This window comes from Grammomys surdaster, unplaced genomic scaffold (genome assembly GCF_004785775.1).
Source record: "Grammomys surdaster isolate TR1022 unplaced genomic scaffold, NIH_TR_1.0 332799, whole genome shotgun sequence".
Lineage (NCBI taxonomy): Eukaryota > Metazoa > Chordata > Mammalia > Rodentia > Muridae > Grammomys > Grammomys surdaster.
Genome location: NW_021628006.1, coordinates 388 through 14,380, shown reverse-complemented (window position 1 = coordinate 14,380; position 13,993 = coordinate 388). Strand labels below are relative to the sequence as shown.

General features: G+C 39.6%; 1 protein-coding gene across 1 annotated transcript; it reads right to left on the bottom strand.

The window, feature by feature from the left end:
- Positions 1-1,548: 1,548 nt before the first annotated feature.
- LOC114616653 (ER membrane protein complex subunit 7) lies at positions 1,549-11,946 on the bottom strand. The gene is made up of 5 exons (XM_028762083.1): positions 11,655-11,946; positions 7,639-7,758; positions 4,479-4,617; positions 2,976-3,056; positions 1,549-2,010 (listed from the first exon to the last, which is right to left on the bottom strand). The coding sequence occupies exons 1-5, from the start codon at positions 11,885-11,887 to the stop codon at positions 1,858-1,860; spliced, it is 726 nt and encodes a 241-aa protein (XP_028617916.1). The 5' UTR covers positions 11,888-11,946; the 3' UTR covers positions 1,549-1,857.
- Between the last annotated feature and the right edge of the window lie 2,047 nt (positions 11,947-13,993).

Sequence of the window (13,993 nt, the reverse complement as noted above, 5' to 3'; positions counted from 1 at the left end):
CTTTATGATTTTGCTACAAAGACAATTTGTCCACCAGGAGACAAAGTAATTTCAGGCTTGCAGTGCACTCAAGAGGCATCTGCTAACCTCAAGTTACCAGTCCTAGTTCTGGAAGTGCTTTCTTTTAGCTATATTTGTTTAGTTCCTCCATAAGCCACCCACTCTCTACCCCCTGCCCCCAACAGACACACCCCTACTCAGTAGTCATCCATCTTGCCCCCTCTCAGCTTCAACCTGGTTAATTCATGTCCAGCCTTTCAATCTATCATGTTACTTGTTCCATGTAGGCCCGTTTAAGAACCTTATTAGCACTTGTCTGCTTCCTTAGGCATTTATTTACAGTCAAGGTGGCACAAATTTGGAATCTCAGCATTTGGAAGCTCGAGGCAGGGTTATTACATATTTGAAGCCAACCTGGGCTATGTAATAAGTTCCAGGCTAGCCTGGGGTTCAAAGTAGGACTTTGACTCAAAAATAAGCAAAAGAAAAAGCCTTCTGTGTGTTTTCTAATTTAATGTTAAGAAAGCAATACAGAGTCCTTTCATGAAGGAGAAAATGGAGCCCTCTACTTGTCCAATACTGTGGCTTGGGAGCTTCTCTGGAATTAAAATAACCTGTAAGAAAAAGCATAAAATCTTTTGTGACTTACTGAAGTAAATTTAGCTCTCCAAACTGAAATGTTGTGATGTTCTCATGCCGTAACACTCCAAAAAGAACTCTAAGACTATAAGGAAGAATGATTTGAAAACTTTTTGAGCCATGTCTCTATATGACACTAAGGCTGGTTTTCCATCCTTAGGCCAGGAGGCTTTGTTTCTGGCTGGGCTGCTTTCCCATCTCCTTCTGTGCATAGCCTTACTGAGACAGATGCTGAGATATTACCCACCTTTGTTCTTTATTACGGACCACTGCACACAGCTAATAGACAAGAGTTGTGAAGTGAATCCCAAGGATGAAAACCAGACCTTTTTTGATGAGTTCTATGCTGACTCCCATGGCCACGCTCTAAGCACAAGCGTTACAGTAAGATGATAACTGCATCGGGAACATGCTATGTCACTTCACAATGAGGGAATGTTCATCATGAACGCAGGTATTAAAGAGCTTTATTTTTGAAAAAGACTTACTCTGTTTCTTGGGCTGGCCTCAGTCTCAAGGCAATCCTTCTGCATCAGTCATTTCAGTGCTAGGATTCCAAGTGTGAGCCACCACACCTGTCTTAGGGTGGAAATTTTGAGATGTATGACCACATGCATAAAAACACAGTGTGCATACTACTACTACCAAGCAGGTATTTATATATATATATATGATGAGTACACTGTAGCTGTCTTCAGACACACCAGAAGAGGGCATCGGATCCCATTACAGATGGTTGTGAGCCACCATGTGGTTGCTGGGAATTGAACTCAGGACCTTTGGAAGAACAGTCAGTGCTCTTAACCGCTCAGCCATCTCTCCAGCCCCCCAAGAAAGTATTTTTAAATGTGAAGTTCAGATAAAGAAAGGAGAAAGCTTTTTAGAAAAGTAATGAACAACAGAAGATAATTTTATCTCTGGATTAAGACCTCTTTAATATACATAATGTATAGTACTTCATATAATTTATTAATGTCATTTTCTATAGGACACTGTAATTAATTCAGTGACATTAATATTGACCTCATACAAAGGATGAAAGCTGGGTTTCCTTGTGTACCAAGTACAAACATGTGTTAGGACGTTAACATAGACAACAGCTGGACGAGATCAACTTCAGGATGACTCGGTTTACAGTAGTCACGTCACACGGTTTCCCATCAAGACTCGGATGCCACCTGGTATAGCCAAGTTTGTGCGATGGCAGCTGTGGCCTGACTACCTCCTTTTGCCAGCTCCACTTTTGCCTGTTTTACTGCTGCCACTACTAGATTTGCCAGAGGATTTTGAAGAGAAGAGTCTTGTCATAAACTCAGAGACATCAGGCAATTCGTGGTTGGAATTCAACATGTTCATTGACTGCTCCATCTCCTGCCGGGAGAAAGCATCAGATATGAGTGGTGCTCTCCCCTACATCTACTGAATCATCTGCATGTATGAACATACAAATTAAAATTAAGTAAGTACTTTCTCTCTCTCGTTTTAAAAAATTATCCACGTCCTTTTTAGATTTTTCAATTTGGAGAAGAATAGTTTTTTTTTGTTTTTTTGTTTTTTTTTAAGATGTATTATTTTGCTGGGCAGTGGTGGCGCACGCCTTTAATCCCAGCACTTGGGAGGCAGAGGCAGGCGGATTTCTGAATTCGAGGCCAGCCTGGTCTACAGAGTGAGTTCCAGGACAGCCAGGGCTACACAGAGAAACTCTGTCTCAAAAAACAAAACAAAACAAAACAAAAAAAAAAACAAACAAACGAAAAAACATATTAAGGTTATGCATTTCAGCTGTGTAACAAGTACGGCCCAAAGAGGCTAAGTACAATGTTTTACCTATATAAAAAGACATCAGCATTTACCAAGATGACCAACTGAATTCATCTCATTCAATGAAAACAGCTAATTGAATACAAGGAAACATAATACTGCATTTACACAAACTTTTAGAAGAATCTGTCATGGGAACTAGAATAAAGTTGGAAATCTCAGCCTCAGCTACAGAGCTGCATTTAAATAGAACAAGTACCAGAACATGAGCCAAATGATAGGATGGGAAGCTGAGGCAGAGAGATTGACAGTTCAAGGCCAGCATGGGTAGCTTACTCAGAGTCTACCTCAAAGCAGAGTTAAAAATTGGCTTAAAAACTAGCACTAGGGATGTTGCTGTTCCAATGGTAGAGCACTTGGGTTTACTCTCCAGTGTCCGTAAGCACATACACACACACACACACACACACGCACACACACACCATACACACATGTACATACACACCAGTCTGGAAGGCCACTTTAAAAAAAGATACAGCATGACTCAAAAGTCCATAGCTGGGCAGTCAGCTTACCCGTCTCATGTCAGGATCACTTGTGTTGACCACTTTAGGCAGAAGTACAAATATCAATAATGGAAGAACCATCATCATAACCTGCAAAAGAAAAAAATTAGAAACCTTTTCTTCCACTTTAGCTTGTGAAACAAAGTCTGTTTTAATAACCAACATCAAGAGTCCACTGTGTACATAGAATAAAATGTATCACAACAGTTGCCACAACAGTACTGAGCAGCGTGGGTGCTGGGCTGCTGTGTGATTGCTGAGGAGCATCTGAAACTGCCACAATCCTGCTGTGTGTGCCTGGGCTGTACTGACACCACACTTCTACGTGCCTTCTATCTTTGTAAAGCCTTTAGTTTTCACACACGTAATTTCCAAATGAACTGTCTGCTCACTGTCTTCTTCCTGCGAGCTGGCTCTGGGATTGCTGACTCCGGTGGCCAGAGGGGCTGCTCTGTAGAGACATCTGCGCTGCTCCCCGAGGACTGCATTATTGCTCTTAATTACATCCTCCAGAGCCTGCAGCACACTGCAAGGCACATTCTTCCTGATGATGACCTAGAATCCTTAGCACTTGACATATTTCTGTGCAATTTCAGAAATGAGAACACCGAGGATGAAAACGACAGAGTCTCATTGCTAACCTTCCTCTTCTCAGCTGCTCTCCTGTCCTTTTAGCTCTGGTAATAAACGCTAGATGAATAGCCCCCAAACAGTACTGTTTATGATCTCAGTACAGTATGGAACCCAACTCAAATTTAGAGAATCCTAAAATAATTCAATTTTTAAAAACAGATTTTTTGAAAGGCAAATTTGTTTCTAAAGCATGTATCTATTAGTATTTTACAAGTAGGATCACAAATGAGTTTCAAGATTAATACTAACTAATTAAAGTACACCAAGGTAACATCTCTGTTCACTACATATGTTTTAAAGGGAAGAAAGCAAGCGCCACTACAGAGGCTGGGAGTGTAGCTAGTTTTCTAGAGTACTTGTCTAGCATCTAGGAGGCCCTGGGTTTGATCCCAGCACCTCACAAAACAACGAAGCATGATAGTGTATCCCTGTAATCCTAGCACTTGGGAAGTAGAGGCAGGAGAATCTTAAGTTCACTGTCATCCTCAGCTACACAGCAAGCTCAAGGCCAGCCTGGGATCCGTGGAACCCTTTCTCAAACAACAACAATAAGACATTACGTGTCCTAGTAACACGGGCTGGTTAACAAATGAAAGCACATTTATCAATGGGCTAATACACAAGTAGACTGGACAGGCTAACTCCATATACAACTCAGTACACACTCTCATTCTGTCTAGTATCCCATGAAATCGGACACCCTCCTCAACATGTATTTCAGTTGTGCATTTATTATGAATACAAAGTGAAATTCTCAGCCCTTTCATTATCTGTTCCCAAAGATACTAGTTTCCCAATTTCACCCTTCCCTCTCACAGGATCTTAAAGTTTCCAACGGCTGGAAGCAAACCAGTGATTAGTAAAATACTCTATACATACCATTGGGTTCATCAGAAAGTCTGTCCAGCCCCACGATTCCCTCTTAATAAAGTAAGAAGGTGGACCTGAAGATTTCATTTGGAGAGGATAGGGTAATCTGACCACTTCTGACGTTTTGATGTAATTCACATATCTTGCTCTGATAAGGAAGAAATAGATTCTGTGAAAAACATGTCTGGGGGTTGGGCAAGAGCTCAAAAGTAGGACACTTGTCCAACATGTACAAGGTCCTGGGTTGAATCCCAGGCTACTATAAAAGAAAGCATACACACAAGCAAAGCAAAACAAACAAAGCAAGGCTAAGAACTACTTATGTCAGCAATGCCTTAGACTTATTTCAGGTTTCAAATATAAATCTTTTAAAAATTATTTATTTTTATGTTATGGGTGTTTGCTTTCATGTATGTCTGCATATGTATGCAATGTCCAAGCATGCCAGAAGAGGATTCAGATACTCTGGAACTGGAGTTAGAGATGGTTGTGAGCTGCCACGTGAGTGCTGGAAATTGCAGCCAGGTCCTTTGCAAGAATAGCCAGGATTCATAACTCTTGAGCCATCTTTTCAGCTCCACATCTAAACTTTTGATCCTGAAAGTCCGGTCAAACTGTCGGAAGCACTCATCAAGACACACAGAACTAGATTTGGGGTCTTCTAGCTCTATCACTTTCTACACATACAGGTCCACATAACTCCTTACCTTCTTTTTATAGCAAACGTTATTTTAAACCTGGTTGTGATGGCAAATCTATAATCCTAGCTCTGAGAAGCAGACAGAAGAATCAGAGTTGAAGGCCAGACTGAGCTACACAGTGAGCTGTAGGCTTGCCTGGGCTTTATGAGACTTTGTCTTAAAAAAAAAAAGAAAGAAAAACAAGCAAAATTCTCTCCAAATTCTTTTAGAATCTTTCCCATTTTAAAGTCTTTCATTATATCTAGTAATAAATTTATTTTATTATAAACATACAAGTATTGGCTTATACATTTTTGATGGTCTAAGACATACATTATTGGATACACTCAATTTTTCATGCTATTTGCAGGAAAAATATATGATTCAAGAGTGCCACAGAAAATACACTGGTAATATTTTTTTTTTGGTTTTTGTTTGTTTGTTTGTTTGTTTGTAACCAGCGATGCAACTAAAAAGAAATTCTCAGCTTGAATTGATAACATACGTCTTAAATCCCCGCATTCTTGACTCCAGTAGAGGCAGAAGCAGCTGGATCTAAATGAGTTTGAGGACAGCTCGTCTACACAGTGAGTTACATGCCAGTCAGGTCTACATAATAAAACACTGCCTCAACAAATAAAGAAAATAAAAATCCTTACTTATAAGTCATTCATGCATAATCCACTTTACTTTTTTTTTTGGTTTTTCAAGACAGGGTTTCTCTGTGTAATTCTGGCTGTCTTGGAACTCACTCTGTAGACCAGGCTGGCCTCGAACTCAGAAATCCACCTGCCTCTGCCTCCCAAGTGCTGGGATTAAAGGTGTGCGCCACCACTGCCCGGCCCCCACTTTACCTTTGAAATTGTCTATTTTTTCTCATTGTTCACTTTTTACATTTCAAATTCTGTCTGTCTACTTCAGTAGCGGTGTTAGTACTAGGCTCAAACCCAGGACCTTGAGTATGTGAGGTAAGTACTCTACCACTGAGCTATATCTCCATTTATTTATTTTTGCATTGTTATAATTGTCCATTTGTTTATGTGTTCTGTAGTTTGGGTAATTTCTTTTACTATGTCTTCCAACTCAACAGACTTCCTTTCAGTTGTTATATATCTGCTAATCTTTCCATCTCAATGACTGTATTTATTGTAGAAGTCTATCTCATCTTTTTTCAAATATCTACCACCTACTTGATATATCATTTGTCTTAGGAGGAAATCTATTTCTTTTTATATCCTATAAAGACTAACAATTTTTTAAAGGATTTATTTATTATGTGTACTGCATTCTGTCTGAAATGTATGCCTGCAGGCCAGAAGAGAGCACCAGTTCTCACTATAGATGGTTGTGAGCTACCATGTGGTTGCTGAGAATTGAACTCAGGACCTGTGGAAGAGCAGCCAGTGCTCTTAACCTCTGAGCCATCTCTCCAGCCCCAAAAAAACTAACGTTCTAATTAAGACAAGATTACAAATTTATATATAGTAGCTTTTACAATAAGAATAAGAGCTATCAAGTCTTTCCTTTCTTTAATCACCTAAAATACACCTTTAAGCTATTGTAGCCACATCTAGTACCTGTAGTGTCTAGTGCTTACAGGTCTGTTTCATGGATGGATCGATACACACTTTTTTTTATTTACTTTGAATTTTTAGAGTAGTTTCAGCAAATAAAAATGTCTTTCTGAATTTAAACAGGTAATAGGGCATCACCTTCCAGGGAAGTTAAACATTTCTATGTGCTACTATTCCGGTTATACTAACCAAGGTTCACCTTCAATCTTCAGCTTGGACACTCCTAGACTTTGTGAAAAGTTTTATACTCAGGTTACACATTTTTACCTACTTAGTGTGTGTTTGTGGGCACACATGTGCCACAGTACACTTTTGGAGGCCAGAGGACATCTTGCAGGAGCTGGTTCTTCCTTCCATCATGTGAGATAAAACCCTGGTCATTAGGCTCCATGGCATGTATGTTTACCTGCTGGGTTATCTCACGACCCCTCTTTCAACTTTATAAAGATCCTTACTTTGACATAAACTCCACAACTACATCTGATAATCCCTTTACTAAAATTTGTAGTGCATAAAGGAGAAGCTATAGAAACTTCTAGATCAACTCTGTAGCTAATAAGAGGAGGGAATATCAAAATACCTCAATGAAAAGTCCTGAGTAATATTCCTAATTCAAAAGTTAAATAATTCTCTACTTTAAAAGTCACACTTTGATTATATCACAGTACTTTCTCTCTATAGTAAGTAACCTTACCTTTACTCTAAACAACTATAGTAGATGTTGTGAACATTTATCTAGAGGGGGAAAATTCAACTTCATAGTCTCAATGCTCAGATTACAAACAAGAGTAGAGTAAAGGTTTTAAGAATAACTGTGCTTTAAGTAAGAAACTCTTAACCTTCACTATAAATCTCAAAAGTAATATGCAAGAACATACTGAGTGGACTAGTAAAAAATAAACTGGGTATCCTCACCGCATTTTTCCTTTTGAAGTGATATCGACTCGGACAGGGTCAAACTTGTAAGCTGGAGAAATAACTTCCACTACATAAGAGCCAGAGGGAATATCATGAACCACAAAGCTCCCATCTGTCCTGGAAAAAGGAAAATCATACTTAGTTACTTCTCATCAGCACCTTAATTTTCCCTGCTCGAAATCACTTGCTTATTTCCCAACAGTTCTCAAAAAACAAAAGAAGAAAACCAGACATGGTGGCTCACACATATAATCTTAGTGCAGAGGGGCAGGGGAAGATTAAGCAGGAGTATCACCATGGGTTCAAGGCCAGCCTGGGCTACAGAGTAAGTTTCAACATAACCTGGACTACAGTGGTTAAAGGCTATCCCAAACAAACAAACAAACAAATTGGAAACAGCTAACCAAACAGAAAACACAGGTATGTTGACTTATCCTGTAATCATAAAACTCAGGAGGATCACTGCGAATTTGAAGCCAGCCTGAACTACATAGTGAATTCATGGCCAGCTTGGGCTATGTGGTTTCTGCCCTTCTCAAGTAAACAAAAATGCCAAAAGTTGGTCCTATATTTTATGCTCCAGAATTCTAACAGTTTCTAAAATTAGATGAGCCTATGCCAGAGTATCCTTCCACAGGTATAAATGGCAGTAACAAAAGAGCAGTTTCTACTCTGAAGCTCTATCTTTACTGAAGAAAAATTATCAATGTATATTATTACAATAGTAGAGCACCAATTTTATCATGTTCCCTCAATATATTCTTATTATCTTAAAAAGATAATTCTATTCTAGTTCATTTGTATTTTATTGGCTTTCTTCTTCACATACACATTTCAATAGTAAATTGTACCATTTATTATAAATAGTCACATTTACTGTACTTACTTTTTGACTGGTCATACAGAAACCTACAACTTAGTAGTTAAAGCTATCTTTCTTTTCTTTATTTCCTGTAATCCTACTAAGTTCTTTCGTTTAAATCACCCAACCAGAAGCTGGTAATTTCTTCTTGCGAGTCAAAAATAACCTGTCTAGAAAATGAAAAACTGCTACTTCAATGAAAAAAAGAAATTAAAAAAATGAAGATGAAAAGTGTTCTTGTCATTGCAAGTATATACTAAGATAAGGCATAACTGATCTATAAACATTGAAATACCTTATTCCTCAGCTTCACATGTTTACTTTCCAGATCCACTCTCAAATGTACCGTCTGAGGGTTTTTGAAGGGCCTAGCAGCTTCAGGAGGGTTGCATGTGGTGTGGTGAGAGTTAGGAGACATCTGTCTAGCCAAATTAACCCCGACAATCAATGAGATGACAGATGTCACAACCATATCACCCTCACATCCTCCAGAACCACTCTCCCTTTCTCTTTGTGTCTATGGGAAGGGAAGAAAATGTCCTTAGAATATTTCCTCCACAGCTTTATCACTGACAGGCCATCTCTAACTGGCTCTCCACAGGACCATGGCTACATACAAGCCCCATCCCACCCCCACCCCCCAGCTCACCCCAGTAGCCTCTTCCCCTCCTTGTCCCTCTAGCAGAGGTGGCAGTAGTTTCTTTGTTGGTTTTGCTTTCATGTATTATTGCATAAATACTGTTGAGGCTGTAAGCTCCAGGGTATTACACAATTTGATTGTTTCTTTATACCATGATGAATACACTGTTTTAATCCTTTTATTAAACTCTATGTGAACTAGTCAATTTTAGTGCATATTCTGCTCTTTTGCTTTTGGAGATAAAAGTCTTGCTATATAACCCAGGATGGCCTCAGATTCATGATGCTATTGCCTCACTCTCCCAAGAGCTGGGACATAAGTATGGACATTATATCCAGTCATCTCCTGCTTCTTGATAGACCCTGACAGAATCAACTTCAAAACACTTTTTTCTGAGCAGAGGAAAAGAAAAAGAAACTGTTGACTATTCAACATAAATAGAATCTTAATTACTGAAAGAAAAAGCAAAGTTTAGCATGATAGGAGACACCTGTAATCCCATGAGGAAGTGAACACAGGAGGACATGAGTTTGAGGATGGTATGAACCACACAGTGAAACTATGCATTTAAAAAAAATTCAAGGGCTGAAGAGATGCTCAGCAGTTAAGCACAGTGATTGCTCTTCCAGAGGTCCTGAGTTCAATTACCAGCAACCACATGGTGGCTTACAACCATCTGTAATGGGATCTGATGCCCTCTTCTGGTGTGTCTGAAGACAGCTACAGTGTACTCGTATACATAAAGTCAATAATTCTTTTTAAAAAATTCACAAGTAAGTCGTATATAAACTCATAATATCAAAACAAAACACAAACAAAACAAAAAAACCTGACAACTACCTAACTGTCCAAAACCAGAAGACTAGAAAAGTGAGTTGTGGTTTGTATGCACGTTATGATATGAAAAATGGTTTGAGTACTCTTTAACCCCAATACCTCTCATCTCCATTAGTAAAGCCCCAAGCTACCACCCCAGAAACCAAAAATACAGTCAAACTAGTGTGCTGGTTATTCAAAACAGCTATAAGACAAATTAACTACCCTACTTCCAACAAGACTTTTACCATAAACACATTATAAAACATTAAAGGTTATTATCTTTCTGTTTCATCTTTTTAGAAGAAAATATAAACAAGATATTAATATAAACAAAAAATATCTTGTTTATATTTTCTTCAATAAACATTTATTTACTTGTATTTGGGAGTCACTCCAGGACCTCTTGCACACTAAGTCCCACCACAAAACTGTATCGCCATTTTTTTTCTTCTTCTTTGAGACAGGGTATCAACTAAGTTGTTCAGAGTGTCCTTTAACTTACAATCCTTCTGCTTCCGATTCCTGAGGAGCTGAGATTGTGTCACTGTGCAAGGTTAAGCATATCTAACAATATATAATATATTAAATTGTAAAATAACTTCAAAATAAAAATAGGTGGTTTTCAAATGTGCTATATACTGCAGAAGTTTAATTCTCAATTAAGCCTTATCTTCCAAATCTTATTGGGAATTTATTATTAATGAAACATTAATTAGGATAAAATTTAAACAATACCCTAGTGCCAGATAACATTAAAATGTTGGTTGTCAATTTGTCATTATTTATTAATCTGAGGTTGGATATCCTACAAGGGAACTTCAACAATCTTCGGAAATATGCAATTCAAATTCAAATGTTCACATTTAAGATGTATGGTTTTCAGATATCACAAGTTGGTCTATAAAGCCAGCAAGGAAATATTTTCTTTCAGTCCATAGTTTCAACTCCAAATACTGGTGCCAAAATTTAAAACATCATATTCATGCCTAGAAGAGTGAAAACGGACTGCTGACAAAGCATTAAGAGATTCATCCCACCTTCCAATATAAACATAAATCACAAACTCTTAAGAACAAGAAAAGAATAGGTGTAAGGAATCTTGAGTAACCCTGGTCTGACTTAAATCACGACTGCGATATCGCAAATCCCTTGACGAATTCAATTGTAAAAAGAACAATAATGACAATCTCGGGCCAAAAAAAGCACTCTTTGATTAGGTACTTCAGGGCCCATTAATTTTAGAAGCAGGACCATTAGCCTTACAGTCTATGTCATCACTGGGAGCCCTCTGGGCTTTGACAATTCCCACTTGTTTAGCATCTTTCTACACAACACCAAGCTACCAGAAGAGTGACATGTAGAAAGCAACTAGGTTTCAGAAACATTAGCAAAATGCCGAGGGGGTAAAACCAACAGATAAATGAGAGTCCCCTGGGCCCAAATATGATCTGCCTCACACTGGGACCAAAATGGGGCTACAAATAAATGACCCCATATGTTTCGGGAGCCTGGGACCGCCATCCTCGTTGCTGAAGTACCTGACTCCCTCTCAAGGTCTCCCAGCATAGACCGTTAGTGGCACCGGTGCCTTCAGTTTGTGACAGCTACATTGCGGGTCCTGACAGCTGTCCTAGCTGGATACCCTTCCAGCGTCCGCCCCAATCGCTTTCCTGCTGCCCTCTGAATGCTCACTTAAGGAAGCCGACATGCTCTTCTCCGTCTACCAGCACTCGGGCCGCGGAGATCCAGTCCTGAGGCTTCACCCCCGGAACAACCGCACGTCCCTCGATCTTAAAACGATCTCCCAGGCCGACCCCACTACCTCCCGGGCCCTCGGCAGCAGCCCCAGGCACCTCCGAGCTGTGGGCATCTCCTGATAATAACAGAAGCAGGATGGGAAAGAAACCCCACAGAGCACCCGCCATGACAGCAGCTCTGAGGAGTCAGGCCTACGGCCCGGAAGCCCTATCCTGTCGCAAGGCCGCTACAGCCGCCGTCGCCCGCTGATGTCGTCATCACCGCGAGCCGGATCCAGCAGCGAGTTTGTCCACGCCCCCGGAGAGAAGTTGTGACTGCTGACTAATCGAGAGACCGGACGCAGAATCTACTCTCGGAAGGACCCAGGGCTTCAAAGGTGGCGAGGTTTTTAAGTAAAGGTGCCAGAGCGAGTAAGGTGACGTAAAGGTGGCAGAGTGTGTATTGCTGTGGCGTCCACAGATGCAGGTCTTATCGTGGGCTTAAAGGGTAATGAGACCCAGAAGGACGAGGATCTGAAGTGTTGAGTGCTGGGTCTGTAGCTAACACTCAGACATTGACTGTATTACTTTCTCGAGGTTCTTGCTAGCTCTAAATAGTCTCCTTTCTACCGCATATCTCTGTAAAAGACCCCGTGCACTCTGCCTCTGTAGAAAAGTTTTAAAAAAAAAAAAAAGAACGAAGCTCCAAATGGAGAGTGGAACTGCAGAAATTTGGGCTGAAAAGAAAAAAAAGTTTTTTTTATATATGCAAAAAATGGTGATCTATGTTTAAGAAGTACGTGAAGAATGTTAATTTTCCTTCTGTTTTAATGCTTTCTCCTTATTTAAAAAAACATAAACAGTTTGAAGACTGAGAGAGTGAAGCGCTCTCTATAAGTGGTCTGTGATGTACCTAATGCACAGACAGGGCAAACGGCAAGACCACCCGAAAACAGTGCCTTCCTAAGGCCATGCCGCATCTAGCAGCCTTCTTTCAGTTCTTTATTTACCAAGAGTGTCTCAACCCTGCTTTGTTTCTCACTGCTTCCTAGCAGATGCCTAAGATTCTTTTCAGAGTTGATGCTTACCTCCCTTAAACACCTCAATCATTGAGCAGAGGCCTACATATTGTAAAAATTCATCCATCTTCTCTTCTACTAATCCTCTTCTACTTATTCTCTTCTATTCAAGTTCTCTGGTATAGAGTTTTTCTTGCTGAAGAAATTAATACACCCAGCTTTATGCATTTTCCTAGTGGTCTCTCTCCATTCCTTGACTCTATACCAAGGAATATGCTTATAGAGATAATTTATAAGCAAAAGCTTAAAATTAAAAATATACACATATGGGGGTAGGGAGATGAGTCAGCAGTTAAGAGCACTTGCTACTCTTGTGGAAGACCCGGGTTCAGTTCCCAGCACTCACACTATGGCTCTGTAACTTCAATTCCAGGTGCTCTCATACCTCCACAGACACTAGGCACATGTGATTCACATACATACATGTGAGCAACATTCATATACTTGATATTAAATATCTATAATATGCAACATAGTGTATATTTGGCAGTATATAGTGCTTATTATATAAATAAAATCAGTATGTTGTGAACTTTGTTTTGTTTTGGTTTTTTCGAGACAGGGTTTCTCTGTGTAGCCCTGGCTGTCCTGGAAGTCACTCTGTAGACCAGGCTGGCCTCGAACTCAGAAATCCGCCTGCCTCTGCCTCCCAAGTGCTGGGATTAAAGGCGTGCGCCACCACCGCCCGGCTGTTGTGAACTTTTTTAAGACAGGATTTCTATAGTGCAGACTGGTCTTGAACTTTAGCAGTTCTTCAGCCACTGAAGTGCTGGAAGGATTCACATGAATTGTGAGCCATCACAGTCAATTCAATATGTCATTTAATTAAAAACGAATGTATTATAATACATATGAATATATAAATGTATGCAGCTATATTGCATCTCTATTTTACATGTATATATTTGCACACCATCTATCTAATAGCAAATTACAAATGTATCTTCATTTTGTCCTTTATACCTAATATTACTTGAAAGAAAATCTCCTTTTTGGTCTGTGTTTTATAGACAGGGTCTTATACCATAGCTCAGTCTGGCCTGGAATTCACTCTGCAACCCAGGCTGACTTCAAACTTGTGGCAGTTTTCCTGTCTCAGCCTCCCTAGTGCTAGAACTACTGCTCTTGACTGTAAATTATCCCAATGGTATATAAATGAGTTTCCTCATTTTTAAAATAAGGCTACCAAGTACCCCAGTATATGGATCTCCTGATC

Coding starts and splice junctions, on each gene's coding strand:
- LOC114616653 (XM_028762083.1), bottom strand. CDS start 11,887: ATGGCGGGTGCTCTGTGGGGTTTCTTTCCCATCCTGCTTCTGTTATTA. Junction 7,759..11,654: donor GAGCATGTCGGCTTCCTTAA/GTGAGCATTCAG, acceptor TCCTTTTTCCAG/GACAGATGGGAGCTTTGTGG. Junction 4,618..7,638: donor ACTTCAAAAGGAAAAATGCG/GTGAGGATACCC, acceptor CTTCCTTATCAG/AGCAAGATATGTGAATTACA.